At 37.5% G+C, this 15,145-nt stretch overlaps 1 protein-coding gene across 2 annotated transcripts in view; it reads left to right on the top strand.

The window, feature by feature from the left end:
- The window catches only part of KANSL1L (KAT8 regulatory NSL complex subunit 1 like), a 120,422-nt gene that overhangs the window by 103,400 nt on the left and 1,877 nt on the right, over nucleotides 1–15,145 (top strand). For both annotated transcript variants that reach the window (XM_066233452.1, XM_066233453.1), the window contains exons 9-14: nucleotides 6,415–6,543; nucleotides 8,434–8,549; nucleotides 10,409–10,533; nucleotides 11,742–11,793; nucleotides 13,291–13,403; nucleotides 14,132–14,285. In XM_066233452.1, coding sequence (XP_066089549.1) covers nucleotides 6,415–6,543; nucleotides 8,434–8,549; nucleotides 10,409–10,533; nucleotides 11,742–11,793; nucleotides 13,291–13,403; nucleotides 14,132–14,285 — 689 coding nt within the window. The remainder of the gene's footprint in view (nucleotides 1–6,414; nucleotides 6,544–8,433; nucleotides 8,550–10,408; nucleotides 10,534–11,741; nucleotides 11,794–13,290; nucleotides 13,404–14,131; nucleotides 14,286–15,145) is intronic.

The following is a 15,145-nucleotide window of genomic DNA, read 5'->3' on the forward strand; positions in this document are numbered from 1 at the left end:
TCAGGGCACACAGGAGAAGCGACCATCTACTTCTCTCCCCCTTCTCTCCCTTTCCTCTCCCTCTTCCCCTCCCACTGCCAGTGGCTCCATTAATTTGAGCACCAGTCTCAGGCACTGAAAATAGCTTAGTTAAATTAAGCATCAGCCTTAGACAGGCGTTGCTAAGTGGATCCTAGTTGGGGTGCTTGAGGGAGTCTGTCTCACTTTTCCCCCCTCTTAAAAAACAAAAACATATATCCATAATAGAAATAATATAACAAGCTCTCACAGGTAGGGAATAAATTATATTGTCTCCAATTTGAGAAATTTTAGGCAACCACCTGAAAAAATAACAATGAAGACATTGTCAGATAAAAAATATATGTATATTCAAATAAAATTATTACATTTGATATATGAAATATTGAAAGGAAATATATACAGGGAGTCCTTGGGTTACGACAGTCTCAACTACGTTTTGAGTTTACAACGCTCACTCCCATAAAAATGTAAAAAAATTAAGATATGAGTGTTTTGACTTATGCTGTTAGCATCATACTTACGGACTATGTGGGCAAACTAGTCTGGTGGTGTGCAGCGAAGAATACGCAGTAACGTGGCTTAGGAGTGAGGGAGCTGTCCTCTAGTACGCTTACCTATGCCATCTTTGGCTTAGTTGTGTTTTTATATTCTAGATTATGATTTTACAACTGTTAGGATAGATAAGTGACTTGTGCTAGGGTGTGTCTCAACTTACACAGAAATTCAGGTTACGTACATCACTGTTGTAGAAAAGGAACAGTGTCATAACCTGAGGATCTCCTGTAAAATGAAATTATATACTGTTCACAGTGAGATGAGGTGATTATATTTATTCTAACATTGCTTTTATCCGACTTAAATAAGGCAGTGTAAATGTGTTACACAGTTTCAAAATGCTAACATGTGACTTGTCATGAGCCACAGAATTAATGTCTTAATAATGTAATGAAATGCTAGTAATGGGAAATTAAGAGCTAAAAATAGGACATTTGAGGTAAATGTTATATTGGGCAAATCAATGATTATTTATAGACCAATTTCTCTTCCCCTACCAGTCACAACCCAATAATTGAGCATTGATTAGGTTTCATCCTATATAAGTGTCTTAAATAGCTAGCTAATCATTAATTTTTGTTTTACTGTTAAGTGATTTCTAGGAGAATTAAGTAAAACTAGAATTCAGTATTTATTACCTACTATGCCATGTGGACTGTTAAGTGCTAAAGAATCAAAGGTGAATCAGGAAATCAAAGAAATTCCAATGTAATAGGGGGAAGCAGACACAATTATTGAGATGTGATAGACACACATATAATAAAAATATTCTAAAAACAAGAGGGAGTGTGTACCTACCTAGGGAAAGACAAAGGAAGAAAGGTTAAGGGTGATGGGAAAAGGGTAAGAGGAACTCTAGTAAAACAGTGATGTATAATTTAGAGAAGAATGAAGCGTTCAAATTATTGCTTTTCAAACTTCAGTGTGCAGATTACGTGAGGATATTGTTAGAATGCAGATTCGGATTCAGTAAGTCTAGAATGGGGTCTGAGATTCTGCATTTCTAACAAGGCCCTAGGTGAGTCAAAATGCTACTGGCCCATTTTAAGTTTCAAAATGCTAACACATGACTTGTCGTGAGGCCATGAAACAGTATGATATGTTCAAGCATACACAAATGGCCTAGTGCTTGCATAGGGCAGATCGTGTGACGGTAAGTAGAGGTATGATCATGTGCTTGGCCAGAGTGAGGGTTTACCTGGACTGTCCATTCTAGTTGGCAGTGGTGACAGCACTGCCGACTTCAGGTAACAAGTAGGGAAATGACAAATTGTAGTAGGTTGAAGAGTGAATAGATGATTAGTGGCCAATAATGAGATAATACCAAAGCCAAGTTAAGGGCTGTACTCATTAAAATATTCAGTCATGAGAGACAATGGAACTGTTTCAGATACAAGAAAACTTGAGCACTGACAAACGAATGCAGAGTGATCAGACTTTTCTATAAAGGATATCATAGGAATTAGTGAAATTTGAGTAAGGTATTAATCTCTTGATTTTGATCAGTGTGGCCATGTAAGAGAAGCCCTTGTTTTTGGAAAATACATACGGACATATATGGGGGGTGTCATGTCAGCAACTTAATTTCACTGGAGTTCAAAAAGATAAAGCAAATGTGATATTAACATTTGGGGAATGTGAGTAAAGGATATACAGGACTTTGTGCTTTTGCCAAGTTTTCTGTCTGAAATTATATCAAATTAAAGCTTATTACTTTCAGGGTGTACAAATAAGAGGAATAAAGCCAGAAACCTAGGTCTCAGCCTTATTCACCCCTCACATTCTTATTTTTTTCTGAATAATTTTAAAGATTTTATTCATTTTAGACAGAAAGGGGGAGGTAGAGGCAGGAAGCATCAACTCCCATATGTGCCTTGACCAGGCAAGCCCAGGGTTTTGAACTGGCAACCTCAGCGTTGCAGGTTGACGCTTTATCCATTGCACCACCACAGGTCAGGCCACATTCTCATATCTAAACCCATTTTCAACGCAGTCTTATGTTTCAAATCTGCTACTCTATCATCCCTACCATTCGGTCCAGCTTAATGACCCCATATCAATTTGTATTTCCTTCCAGTCCCTGTACCAAGTGATTTTTTTCAAAATGTAAACCTAATGTCACACCTACTCCCCAACCCATTCCCTTTAAGTATATGGCAGAAGGAATATTCATAATAGAGAACCCCTACCTACATAGGTTGGCTCCTGCCTGTTCGTGGTTCATTCTACTACTGCTGCTGTTGTTGCCAATTTCACCCTGCTCCCTTTTGCCTTCATACATACCATTCTTTCTCCCCCTTGCTATCTGCTATTTGTTATATTTGAAATCTATCACTTTATCTGAGCCTTTCCTAGAGTTCTTACTCTCGTTAACTTCTCATAGTACTTCTGTGTCCTGTCTCATGTTAGTTTCAGTTTTTCAGATAATGCCTATAAACTATATCACGGGCAGGGACCACACTGGTTTTTGCTCACCATTCACAGTGCCTGGCATGTAACTGGATCTCCATGAAGTTATTGAATGCATACGTGAAAAGGAAGGGAAGGCAGGAGGCAGGAGAAATGCTGGGTCAAGTTGTTTTAGGATGGAAACTAGGAGAGGTCTTGGGGAAAACAAGAACCCAAAGGCTGGGAGGGTTAGAAATAGAACAGAGGAAGAGAATGTGTGGAGTTCGAGTCTGAATTGTCATATATTCCTTACTGTTTCAAGAGTCCATTGCAACCTTAAAAGAGAAAAAAAATGGTAAGTGTAAAGAAAACTTTTGAGTAAATTTCAATAAAAGGCATCACCTTAATGGTTTGATAGACGTTCACAAGACAAGGAGGGTGGTGAGTTGCTTTTAGAAAAGGTGAATTGTCTGGGATTGGCTTTAAAATACTCCAAAACATTTCTATTAAAACAAGAGTTGGAGCCATTGGAACACTTACATGTGCCAGGTACATATTCACTCTAAAATCTCTTACACCTTTCTAGAAATGAGTTTAGGAATATGCCTGCTGTTTTGCTTTTTATCTAAGATCTTTCTCTGTATTCCTTTTTGGGGGAGGTAAGAAATCTTGGAGGCAGCCTTACCCACATAGCATTCTGGTTGTTTTTAGTGTTCGTTTCCTGATGAGCTCGAACACTTGGCATATTGGCATTCTCCGCACACACCCCTGGAAAGTGTGTCTGTGCCCACATACCTGGTGGCCCAATGTGGTCGTGGCTGTAAACGCTCTCACACACGGCAGGTGGCCTTGGAGTGTGGTGGTGCAGACACTGCTTAGTCTGGTGTTTGTTTTTATTGTCCAAAATTTAACTCTCCAATGCCTCCTGTCCTGCTGCCTGGTAACTTCTGGGCTATCTTCTTTATGTACTGTATGATTTATGCTTTTTTTTCCCCCACTTGACTTTCAAGACTTTGAAATCTTAGGGTTAGTATCATTGATTGTGGATAATTTTTGGCTACCATTTCTTGAAATACAGCACCCCAGTCATTCTCTAATTTCTCCTGTTATCCCATTTTGGTTTGTCTTTTTTTTTTTTTGTATTTTTCTGAAGTTAGAAGCTGGGAGGCAGTCAGACAGACTACTGCATGCACCCAACTGGGATCCACTTGGCATGCCTACCAGGGGGCGATGCTTGGCTCCTCTGGGGCATTGCTGTTGTAGCCGGAGCCATTCTAATGTCTGATGCGGAGGCCATGGAGTCATCCTCACAGCACCCAGGCCAACTTTGCTCCAATGCAGCCTTTGGTGTGGGAGGGGAAGAGATAGTTAGAAAGGAAGGAGATGGGGAAGGTTGGAGAAGCAGATGGGTGCTTCTGTGTGCCCTGGCCGGGAATCAAATCCGAGACTTCCACATGCCCGGCCGAAGCTCTACTGCTGAGCCAACTGGCCCTTTGTCTTTTAATCACTCTATATTCCTGAGTTGTGAAATTCCTCCTGAACCCACTGATTTTGCTTTCCAGCTGTGTCCAGTCTATTAATCAGCCCAGTTAGTGATAACTGTTTTTAACTTTGAAAAAAATTATTGTCCATTTCTAAGGTCTCTCTAGAGACATTTTGTCTGTTTCCTTGGTAATGCATTTTGTTGGAGACTTGTTCATCTGTACTTTGTGAACTATTTCCTGAGATAGTTCTTCCATTTGTTTCACCTCATTTATGGTGTTGGTATTTGGACTTTTGCAGTATGGATTGTGCTCTCATCTTTAAAGTGGCCATTACCATTAAGACTTCTGCCACTATTTGCGCAATGCTTTTCATGGAAAGGGTAGAAATTAGCACTTTAAACTACTTTTCAGAGGCAGTTAGGGATGGGCGGGGCATTTCAAAGTGAGGCACTCGGACATTGCCATATCTCTCCATCCATGTCTCTGCTGAAGGCTCAGATTTTGCCTATTAAGATAGATAATGTCTCATCAATCAGCCTGGATGGCCTGTGGGCCTCTAACAGTTGCTCCAGATAACTGTCCTGCTCCCAGTTTCCCTCTCCTGGCCTAGAATCCTACTGACGTTGATCACATTTTTGTGACAATACTTTCCAATGTGTTTATGCACTGACTTTGCTCTTCAGTCTAATTCCATGTGGTATCCTTCAGAGTCCTCATAAATTCTACTCCACTTACAAGTTCCTTTTTTTGCTTGCTAGTATGAATGTATGTGCTGATAAGTGCCATGTCTATAAAATGTCTTTTTCATTTTATGGTGCTCTGCAATCTTGAAATCAAGAATCCGAGTTGTTGGCAGGCCATGTTGTTGTTGCTTTTTCACTGTATGATTTTGACACTTCAGCCTACATATTTCTTCTATTCCTTTCCACATTTCCAAATCCTTCAAAAAAGTAGTCAATTATATCAATCTACTGGAAATACGGGATTCAGATAGATAAAATCATGAAGAAACTAACATTTATTCAATACTTATGTCAGCTATCCTTCTAATTCCTGTACCCCTATTTAACAAATAAGGCAACCAAGGCACAGAGATAGTGATTTAAAAGTTTAAAATTTTTTCATTTCTTTCAAAAAGTGAAAGAATGGTGGCAGGCACTGTCAGAGGATGCTGAAATCTGTGTTCTCAAGAGGTCTCCCAAGAGTCTTGTGATTCTGTAAAATCTTACTTGGTCCTGAATTATTTCCATATTTAAGGGTAAGCAGGAACTAACTTAAGAATTTAAATCATAACCAACCAAGACTTACAGTTTGAAACAATCTTCTCCTTAACATTTTGTAATTTAGAAGACTTTGAGAATAGATCACTTTCCTTTTCATCCCCCTCAACTAATGGAGCAACTATAGCAGTGGTAGTCAACCTGGCCCCTACCTCCCACTAGTGGGTGTTCCAACTTTCATGGTGGGCAGTAGCGGAGCAACCAAAGTATAAATAAAAAGACAGATTTAACTATAGTAAGTTGTTTTATAAAGATTTATTCTGCCATACTCAGCAAAAATCCGACATAAAATACTTGGTAAGTAATTATTACCATATGCTTTAACTTGCTGTAACTGTTTTATAAATTTTATAAAGTAAAGTTACTTCCCTACTTTATAAATCACCATTACTGTGGAACCAGTGGGCAGTTAGAAAATTTTACTACTAACAGAGATACAAAAGTGGGCGGTAGGGATAAAAAGGTTGACTACCCTCGAACTATAGGAAATTGGACAAATATCTGAAGATATTTTTAAGGAATCTTATTTTCAGTTTATGGGTACTCCATCTTGGTAACTAAGTATTTATCATATGTAATTTTCAATGGCATATTAATATTCTGCAATGTAAGTAGAAATACTGTCATGTTCATTATCTTTTTAAGGAACTAAAACTGTATATTTCCTTCCTTTCCATTTGTTTTAGTACATAGTACTTCTCTGAATCAATGGAAAAATGGATATTCTCCTACATGCAAGCCGCAAATACGATCAGAATCTTCTGCACAGCTGTTACAGGGAAGAAAGAAAAGACACTTGAGTGAAACAGCATTAGGTAGGTTATAAAGAGGAGAGTACTAAAAACTGAAAATTCTGATCTCCAAGGAAGCCCTGCTTTATGGAAGTTTATAATCCAGTAGTCACTAATTATACAAAACATCCATGATCTATGAACACTAACAGCACATTCATGTAAACAATTCAGAACTGTTTGTAGACTGTGCATCCACCCAATTCATGGCAATGAAGGATTTATTTCCTTTGTTCCCTGACTGGAGATATCTACTATGGTCAGGACTTAATCTCAAAGGTAGTATTCTGGACTACAATCATGTTAGGACAAGGTAGACATACAGAAATTTATCACCATTTCTGGTACCTGCTGTAGAGGTTATTAACTCTGAAGCTTCCTCAGAATTTTGAGAAACTGGAGGAGATTCATTTAAGGTAACACAACCACCAAATCCAAGTCTTTAGGAATTTAACAGTTATAAGATGAGCTATAGAGATATCATTGAAACTAGGAGTCTTCTATGTAGTAATACAAAGTGTGATTGTTATGGAGATTTGAGACAAGAGAATCCCCACAGTTACTGCAAATTAATAACAAAATTAACTGAAAAGATATATATTAAATAGCAAATTATAAATCTTTGAGTTTGTTCATTGTTCCAGTAGATATAACACTACAGGGTAGGGCAAAAGTAGGTTTACAGTTGTTCATATGGAAAAAAATACAATCATTAATAAACAAGAATAAACTGTTCTGCATACTCACAACTGTCAACCTACTTTTGCCCCACCCTGTTGTTATACATCAGTAAAGTATTCCCAGATGCAATGTCAATATGCCCAATAAATTAGCAACTAATTATATCTAAGAATATAGGACTATAATTATACATGAAGGATTTAACACATTTATCACCAGCTCTAGAAATCCCACCAAAACAGAACACGTCATTATATGATAATCACAATCTGATCAACTAGTGCAGTACAAAATTAAACTCCCACCCACAACTAGAGATTTCATTACATTTCTTAGCACCTCAATCTTAAGACAACCAAGTAACCTAGTCTTTGAGGAATGTTCAAGCATATATACTGAAACAAAGAAAAATTTTATTCTCTTAATAAAATGCATTATGAAATACAAATTACCTAAAATGTAAAATGTTTAACTTGGATTAATAAATGTAAGTTCAAGTTTGATGGAAACACGGGGATAGGAAAACGAGTATAATGCTATAGTACAAAGAACTAGATAACTGTAAAGTACAGGACATCTGGTCTAGTCTCTTTAGTAACTACCATGAAAAAGGAAGCATCTGAAAAACCTCCTAGACAAGAACTAATTTCAATATGTGGATCCTGATTGGAAGAAACTATATAAAGGACATTTTTTAACAAGTGGAAATATGGACTGGGTATCAGGTTTAACATTATACACAGGAAAATACTTTTTAAGATCCACAATAAAATAAACAAAGGCAGTATATAAATAGATAAGTTATATACATACTCACTAACAGGGAACCAAAACAAATGGAAAAAAGGATTGTGAAAGACCCAGAAAATACAAAGAAGGTAATAAACTTATCCTATGAAAACAAAAATTTCATTCATAAAATAAAAACAGGATGCTATAAAAATATAAGAGAAAATGAACTCTGATTAATTAGTACTTCAAAAACAGAAAAAATTTCAAAAATTAATGGTCAGAAGATCAAGCTAAGCAAATCTTCCAAAAATATAACAATGTTTAATTGTCATTATCCTAGAAAATGGAAATTGTAGGTAAAAAAATTTTTTATATGAGTTTTAAAAAATAATAAAACCAATAAACAGAACAGAAAGCACATGCTACCTAATTAGGAAAATAATTCTAATATCTGTAAGCCACGTTAATGTTTGACATTTTCATTGTTTATTTCCATGGCAGGACAAAGAAGTAGATTTGATGAACTGGCTTTTCCACGCACAGAACCAGAAGCCCATAGCAATTTTACTGCTGTTACTAATGTCAATGTTATATCAAGAACCCCAAATTCATCACAAGTAGGTGTTCTGTATACTGAATTCTAAAATGTATAGAATTTTAAAACTGGCTGATTTGAAGGAAATAATGTATTTTGCTAATTAAAAGCCTTATTTACTAGTATATATTAGCATATTTAGAACTACCTTATTAGAAAGCAATAAATGTGATTAAACTTTTTTAGTAGGAAGCTAATTGTTCATTTATCCCTGGTCATGGCTTTTAATTGTTAAAAACAGACTTTATCACAATCATCCCTCCTTAATATGAAGCGAAATATAATCTTACTAGTAAGAATCCAGCATTTGTATTATTGTTTTTTATGTGGTCAGAGTAGAAGTCCAAAAGGTGGGAGGGTTTAGAAAAAAGTGTGACGCTCAGGTACAAGTAACACATAAAGATTGTAATAATGATCTTTACTAATGACTCACCAGATATTTTAGTCTTCCCCAATAAAAAGTGAGTTTGTTGTGATCATTTCATTGACATTTAGAGACTGTAAATCCAGTAGCCATGGCCACAATCACAGCTGCCTGGCCCGTGCAGGTTCACATTGGATTCCGATAGATGATAATGAAACAACAGAGCCAAGAACTGATGGGCCATTAGCTTTAATCCTAGCTTGCACCAGGCAGGTAAAAAACACACACTGGGCTCCAAAACCCACTCATTCAGCGCTCACAAAGCTACTGACTTCTCTGAGTTTCCTAGAAACAAAGGTGTCTACCTCACCGGTCTTATTCACCTCTGTTCCCCATCTCCTTCTCTCTACACAAACTGGCATCTCCTTCAACACTCTGCCATCTTGGCTGCTTCTCCTGGCCTCTTCCACGTGGCCTCTCTCTGCTCTCCTCTCTGTTCTCTCTAATGTTAATCTCAGGAACCCATAGAGAGCAAGCTCCCGGTCTGCCCCCCTTCAGGGGTCTCCAAACTTTTTACACAGGGGGCCAGTTCACTGTCCCTCAGACCATTGGAGGGCTGCCAAATACAGTGGTCCTCTCACTGACCACCAATGAAAGAGGTGCCCCTTCCAGAAGTGCAGTAGGGGCTGAATAAATGGCCTCAGGGGGCCGCATTGCGGCCCGCGGGCCATAGTTTGGGGAGGCTTGCAAAGGTTCCGCAATTTGGCCCCATAAGGCCATTTATCCAGCTCCCTCCGCACTTCCAGAAGGGGCACCTCTTTCATTGGTGGTCAGTGAGAGGAGCACTGTATGTGGGAGCGCTCCAATGGTCTGAGGGGCAGTGAACTGGCCCCCTGTGTAAAAAGTTTGGGGACCCCTGCTTTAATGCAATATACAAACAAGGAAGTCTCTGATACAAAGTCACTTATCTGAGGCATAATGGGATTCCTCATGAGAGTGCACCACCCCACATCAAAAAGGGTGGGAAAGGCTTAGTCCCAAAACCAAGCCCCAGGCTACAAGGACCCTGCCTGCCCAAAGCCCGCCCCCAACACACATTAATATAATCACGCCCATCCCAAGCAGGAAGGGCAACTAATATCATCACCTGGGAGACAGGCTTCCACGTGGGCAGCACCATCTTTAACAAAGTGAGCATAATATATTTTATCTGTCCAACAGGTACTTTTAGTAATCTTTTATAAGTTTTGCATTTTAAGGCATTCCTACTTTTTATGGTCATAAAAATAGGTTTGTATGTGTGCCTACTAAAATGTATGCTCTATAACTGCCACAAAAATAAAAATTGGTTGGTCTACAGAGGCAGATATGCTTTCTTGCTTTTCTCAACATTTTATAGTCAGATTTTTAATAATATACTTAAAACAGGTATACTACCATTGTATCTTTATATAACTCAAGAGTATAGTCACAATAACTAATTACTGCTATAAAACTGTAATCCTCTTTTGCTGCAGAATACTGCGCGACGGAGACTGCGAAGTGAGAGCTCTTATGACATAGATAATATTGTGATTCCCATGTCACTAGTGGCCCCAGCTAAGCTAGAGAAACTCCAATATAAGGAAATACTTACTCCAAGGTATGTATACTTTCATGTTTTTATTTTCTTCCTTCTTTTTCTTGAATCAATTAAAATTTTTAGAGTTATATTTTTAATTAATGAAAGGAAGATACTTCTCTCCGCTTCCTCTTACTTGTGTAACAACGAAGGGAAAATAGAGAAAGCTTTACATTACTTATGCTGAAAAAAGTACCCATATAGTATCACAACTTTACTTCTCAGATTTTAGGAACTGGGAATTCTAAGACTTGCAGTCTTTTTCATTCAGTGCTTAGTTATGTTAATGGCACTAAAAGGTACTTTAGAAATGTAAATAATTACACTTTCACTAATAATTGCTAAAGAGGTTTATACAAGGTTGCAAAATGAGTTCAAGAAAAGCAACTACCTTTGCATGGGATATTCACATTGTAAGACAATAACACCCATTGACAACAAAAATAAGATTTTGATGTATTGCCAAGCAATAAACACATTAGATGAATGGGAAGGCCTAGGAAGACATCATTGAGGGAGAAGGTAACTGTATTCACATAGGAGGCTGTATTCACCAAATGGATTTCGACAGGTGTGCTAGGCTCAGCCCCGACTGAGGCTTTGTGTAAGGCAATAAAGGGAGTTAATACTAGAAAAGAAGTTAGAACCAGATTGTGGTGATTCTTGAATGCCGTACACAGAACTGCTTCTTACTGGCAGGGAAGTTAGTCATTTTTTTTTAAGCAGTGATGAAAGCAGTTTCTTAAGAGTATGCATCTGGCATCAGGAAGTATGTAGATAGAGGATGGAAACAGAGACATGAGCTGGGTGACAACTCCAGAAATTTCTACTGCTCTCTATTCCAGCTAATTTCTAATTCTCTCATTAATGATTACTTTGAGGTATTAAGAACACTTAACACTCTAGGAGGTATTATGAGAATTACTACAGAGAATGTTGATATATTCTACATAAGGATTAACATTATTTGTGGTTAGGACGTCCTACAACAACAATGATTTTCAATTTCAGTGGTAGGCTGGAGGTATGGTTGAAGATTGTTGTTTAGTATTAAGAAATTTTGTGATCCAGTTATTGAACTCAAAGAGGCCAGGATGAAAGTCTTCACACAAAGAATTGATAAATGCTACAAATTGGGGCATTGGTTTGTTTGTTTTGTTTTTCCCCGAGCCAGTTTATTATCGACTACTGACTTAGAGCTTTTTGAAATTGATTTGTATCTTCAACAGCTGGAGGATGGCTGTTCTTCAGCCTCTGGATGAATATACTATAGGTGAAGAGGTAAGTTGCCTTTCACTTACAGAATAATTGTACTTTATATGTTATAAAGTTTGCCTAATTTGATATTTGAGAAACAGAAATATAACCCCCTCAAGGTATGGATTTTTTTTTCACTTATGAAAACAAAGTTCTTCATTAACGATATTTTGGTAAGAAAAATGTGTTTCACCCTGGCAGGTTGGCTCAGTGGTAGAGTGTCTGCCTGGTGTGTAGATGTCCCAGGTTTGATTCCTGGTCAGGGCTCACAGAAGCACCCATCTGCTTCTACACCCCTCCTCTTCTTGCTTCTCTCTCTCTCCTCCTCCCCTCCTGCAGCCAAGGCTCAATTAGAGCGAGTTGGCCCCAGGTGCTGAGGATGGCTCCATGGCTTCCACCCCAGGTGCTAAAAAATGCCTTCTGTTGCAACAGAGCAAGGGCCCCAGATGGTTAGAGCATCGCTCCCCCTCCCCCCCCCCCCCCCCCCCCCCCCGTGGATCTGGTCAGGGCGCATGCGAGAGTCTGTCTCTGCCGCCCCTCCTCCTACTAAAATAAAGTTTTTCTGTAAACTTAACTATAAAGACAATGTATAAAAAAATAAAAGAAACAGGAAGTAAACCATCTGCTTACATGAGCTGTTAAAATACTGAATTTATGTGAATCTCTATACTCATTCCCCATATTAACTCATATTTTCTTGCATGAGATGTAGTCCTAATATCAAGCCCACCATATTCAAATCTTGGGAACAAATTGGGATTTGGAAAATTTTGAATTTTAGAAAAATAATGTAGTACATACATCATGTAATGCATCTAAGGAGTCTAGGGCAGTTCTCATAATCAAATGTTACTATAATGAAATATATATTGATAAGGACGTAGAATAGCCTCACATCATTTTAGATCAGGTTATATCACCAATGAATTATGAAAATGTGTTTTTCAGAAATTTGGAATTGCAGGAAAGAGACTGTGGATTTATACGGGTAAAACATTAAGACAAGAACAACATACTGTTTAACCAAACAAATTCCGAAGTGATATCGAAGATAATTGTTTCTATAACAGTCTATGCCCACCAATCGTGTTTCCCAACTACCAAAATTTATTCTAAAGGCCTTCCCTCATTTCATTAACTCTTTCCTGGTTCAGTATGATCCTAGCCAGGAAACCCAAATTCTTAAAACACTATAATAAACAAAGTCTTAAAATCCCAGTTTAAGTCATTTGTTTAATTCTCATTTATCAGTGTTACTTTTCCTGAATGTTGTATGTAAATGAAAGCATTGTAAACTTATCTGTATTCTAGGTAAGTGTTCAAATGTGAACCAACAGTAAAAAAATATTTTAAAAAGTTTTAAATTCTCTTTCTAGGAACTTGAAACTCTTAACATTTGTTCTATTTAGAAAGCATTTCTTTTAGACTTTTCTTTCTATTCTCTTGATGAAGAACTGACCTCTGGTCTCACATTTTGAAATGTTTCTGATAAAAGCAAATCTTTTTATTTCTTAATTCCAGAAAGAAGATCTTTCTGATGAAGTCTTCTCCCTTAGACACAAAAAATATGAAGCGAAAGAGCAAGCCAGATGGTCACTGTGGGAGCAAAGCAAGTGGCACAGAAGAAACAGTAGGCAGGTGTTATACATTTAAAACCCAAAACCAGGGAATCCGTGTGGGATCAGTAAAAATTTTGTGTGAATAATGATGGGATCACTAAAAAGGGAATAAAAGATACTGTATAACATCAACTATTTGTGTACTAGGAGGAACACACTGTATATACTGAGCTTACACTCAAAATGTAGTTGGGCTAATACACAGTGATGAAATGAGTTTCTCTATTTTACTCCACTCTCCTACCTCATGCTCACTGTCAGCCTCAGAAATGGATTTAACTGAGCAAATAATGTGACAGTTCTCCCTAGATAAAGGAGGTCTTTTCAAAGTATCTGTAATAGTGGACCTAACACTAGAGGTTAGAATTTGCATAATCTATTTTAACATAACCACTTAAGAAATATGTTTTCCTCATAAAAGAAATTCCCCAAAACAACCATCTAGTCTAAAAAGCACAGTGTAAAATACTTTGAGAGAAGAAAAACTGTAAAGATCAAGAAAATGTCATTAATCATTTTCTGAGAGAGAAAAAGGGCAAACCAAATAAACTCTATACTTCATAAAATACAGTTTAAGTCTTTGAGATAACATCAGGAAGATCAACAGATGCATTTTTAAACATTTTTGGAGCAGAAATGTTTAAAAGAAAAGCTACATAGTTAAATTGACTTAGTAACATCTCGGGTTGTTCATAAAATGTTAAGACCTCAATAAATAAATATTTTCTTGATTTTCTTGCTAGAGCTTACAGTAAAAATGTTGAAGGACAGGACTTACTTTTGAAAGAATACCCTACTGACTTTAGTGGTGGTCAGCACTGTGCTGCTGAAAGTCCTCAGAGCCAGGATCTGAGTGCACACAGCTCAGCTGCAATAAACGAAAGTCAAGAAATCAAGGTAAGTGTTACCATGACTAGTTAAACCTTTTAACTACCTTTTATCCTTTTAAAAACTTGTAACAATTGCTTGTTGCAAATTAAGGATTCATTATGCAACAAATTAAGTACAACAATCTAGTATAGAAAGTTGGGTACAAATCAGAGGATCTATACTCCAACATTCTAGTTTCACCACTAACTATAAACACTATACATCCTTTCATAGAACACACCAGCACCTGCACCTAATCCCACCTACCCATTTATCTGTTAGGAAATGAGGATTCTATCAAAGTTTCATTACAAAACAATCTGAGTAAAGAGAACAGCACCTGTTAGCTGCTCTTTATCTTTGTCTCCCAAGCCCCATAGATCCAGTTCTAACCTCAAGGAAACTGCATTCTTATTCTTTTTTTAATTTAGCAAATTAAATTTAACGGGGTGGCCCTGATCAATAAGAGTGCATAGGTTTCAGGTGAACATTGCTATAATATTGGAACTGCTGATTACATTGTATGTCCTTCACCCGAAGTCGAAACATTTTCTGTCACCATACATTGTTCCTCTTTACTCCCCTCCCCACTGGGGACTGTCTTCTAATAATATATCTATAAAGTTCTTGTACTTTTATTCATAAGCAGGTGTTGGAAAAGAGGAACCATACCTAGAATGGAGAAAGTGGAGACAATAGAAATTAACAGGCAAGTTGTAGAAAGCTCAGAAGGAAAAGCCAATAGGCTTCTATAATTAATGGAGGCAAATGGAGACGGTGAAGTGTAGAAATAGAAGATCAAAACACTGTTAAAGGGGCTGTCCCAAGTGCTCCTAGGCTGATAAGGAAGACCGGTGTCCTATGGCACATTACCTCTTCATGGAAGA

Source organism: Saccopteryx bilineata, chromosome 5 (genome assembly GCF_036850765.1).
Source record: "Saccopteryx bilineata isolate mSacBil1 chromosome 5, mSacBil1_pri_phased_curated, whole genome shotgun sequence".
Classification (NCBI taxonomy): Eukaryota; Metazoa; Chordata; class Mammalia; order Chiroptera; family Emballonuridae; genus Saccopteryx; species Saccopteryx bilineata.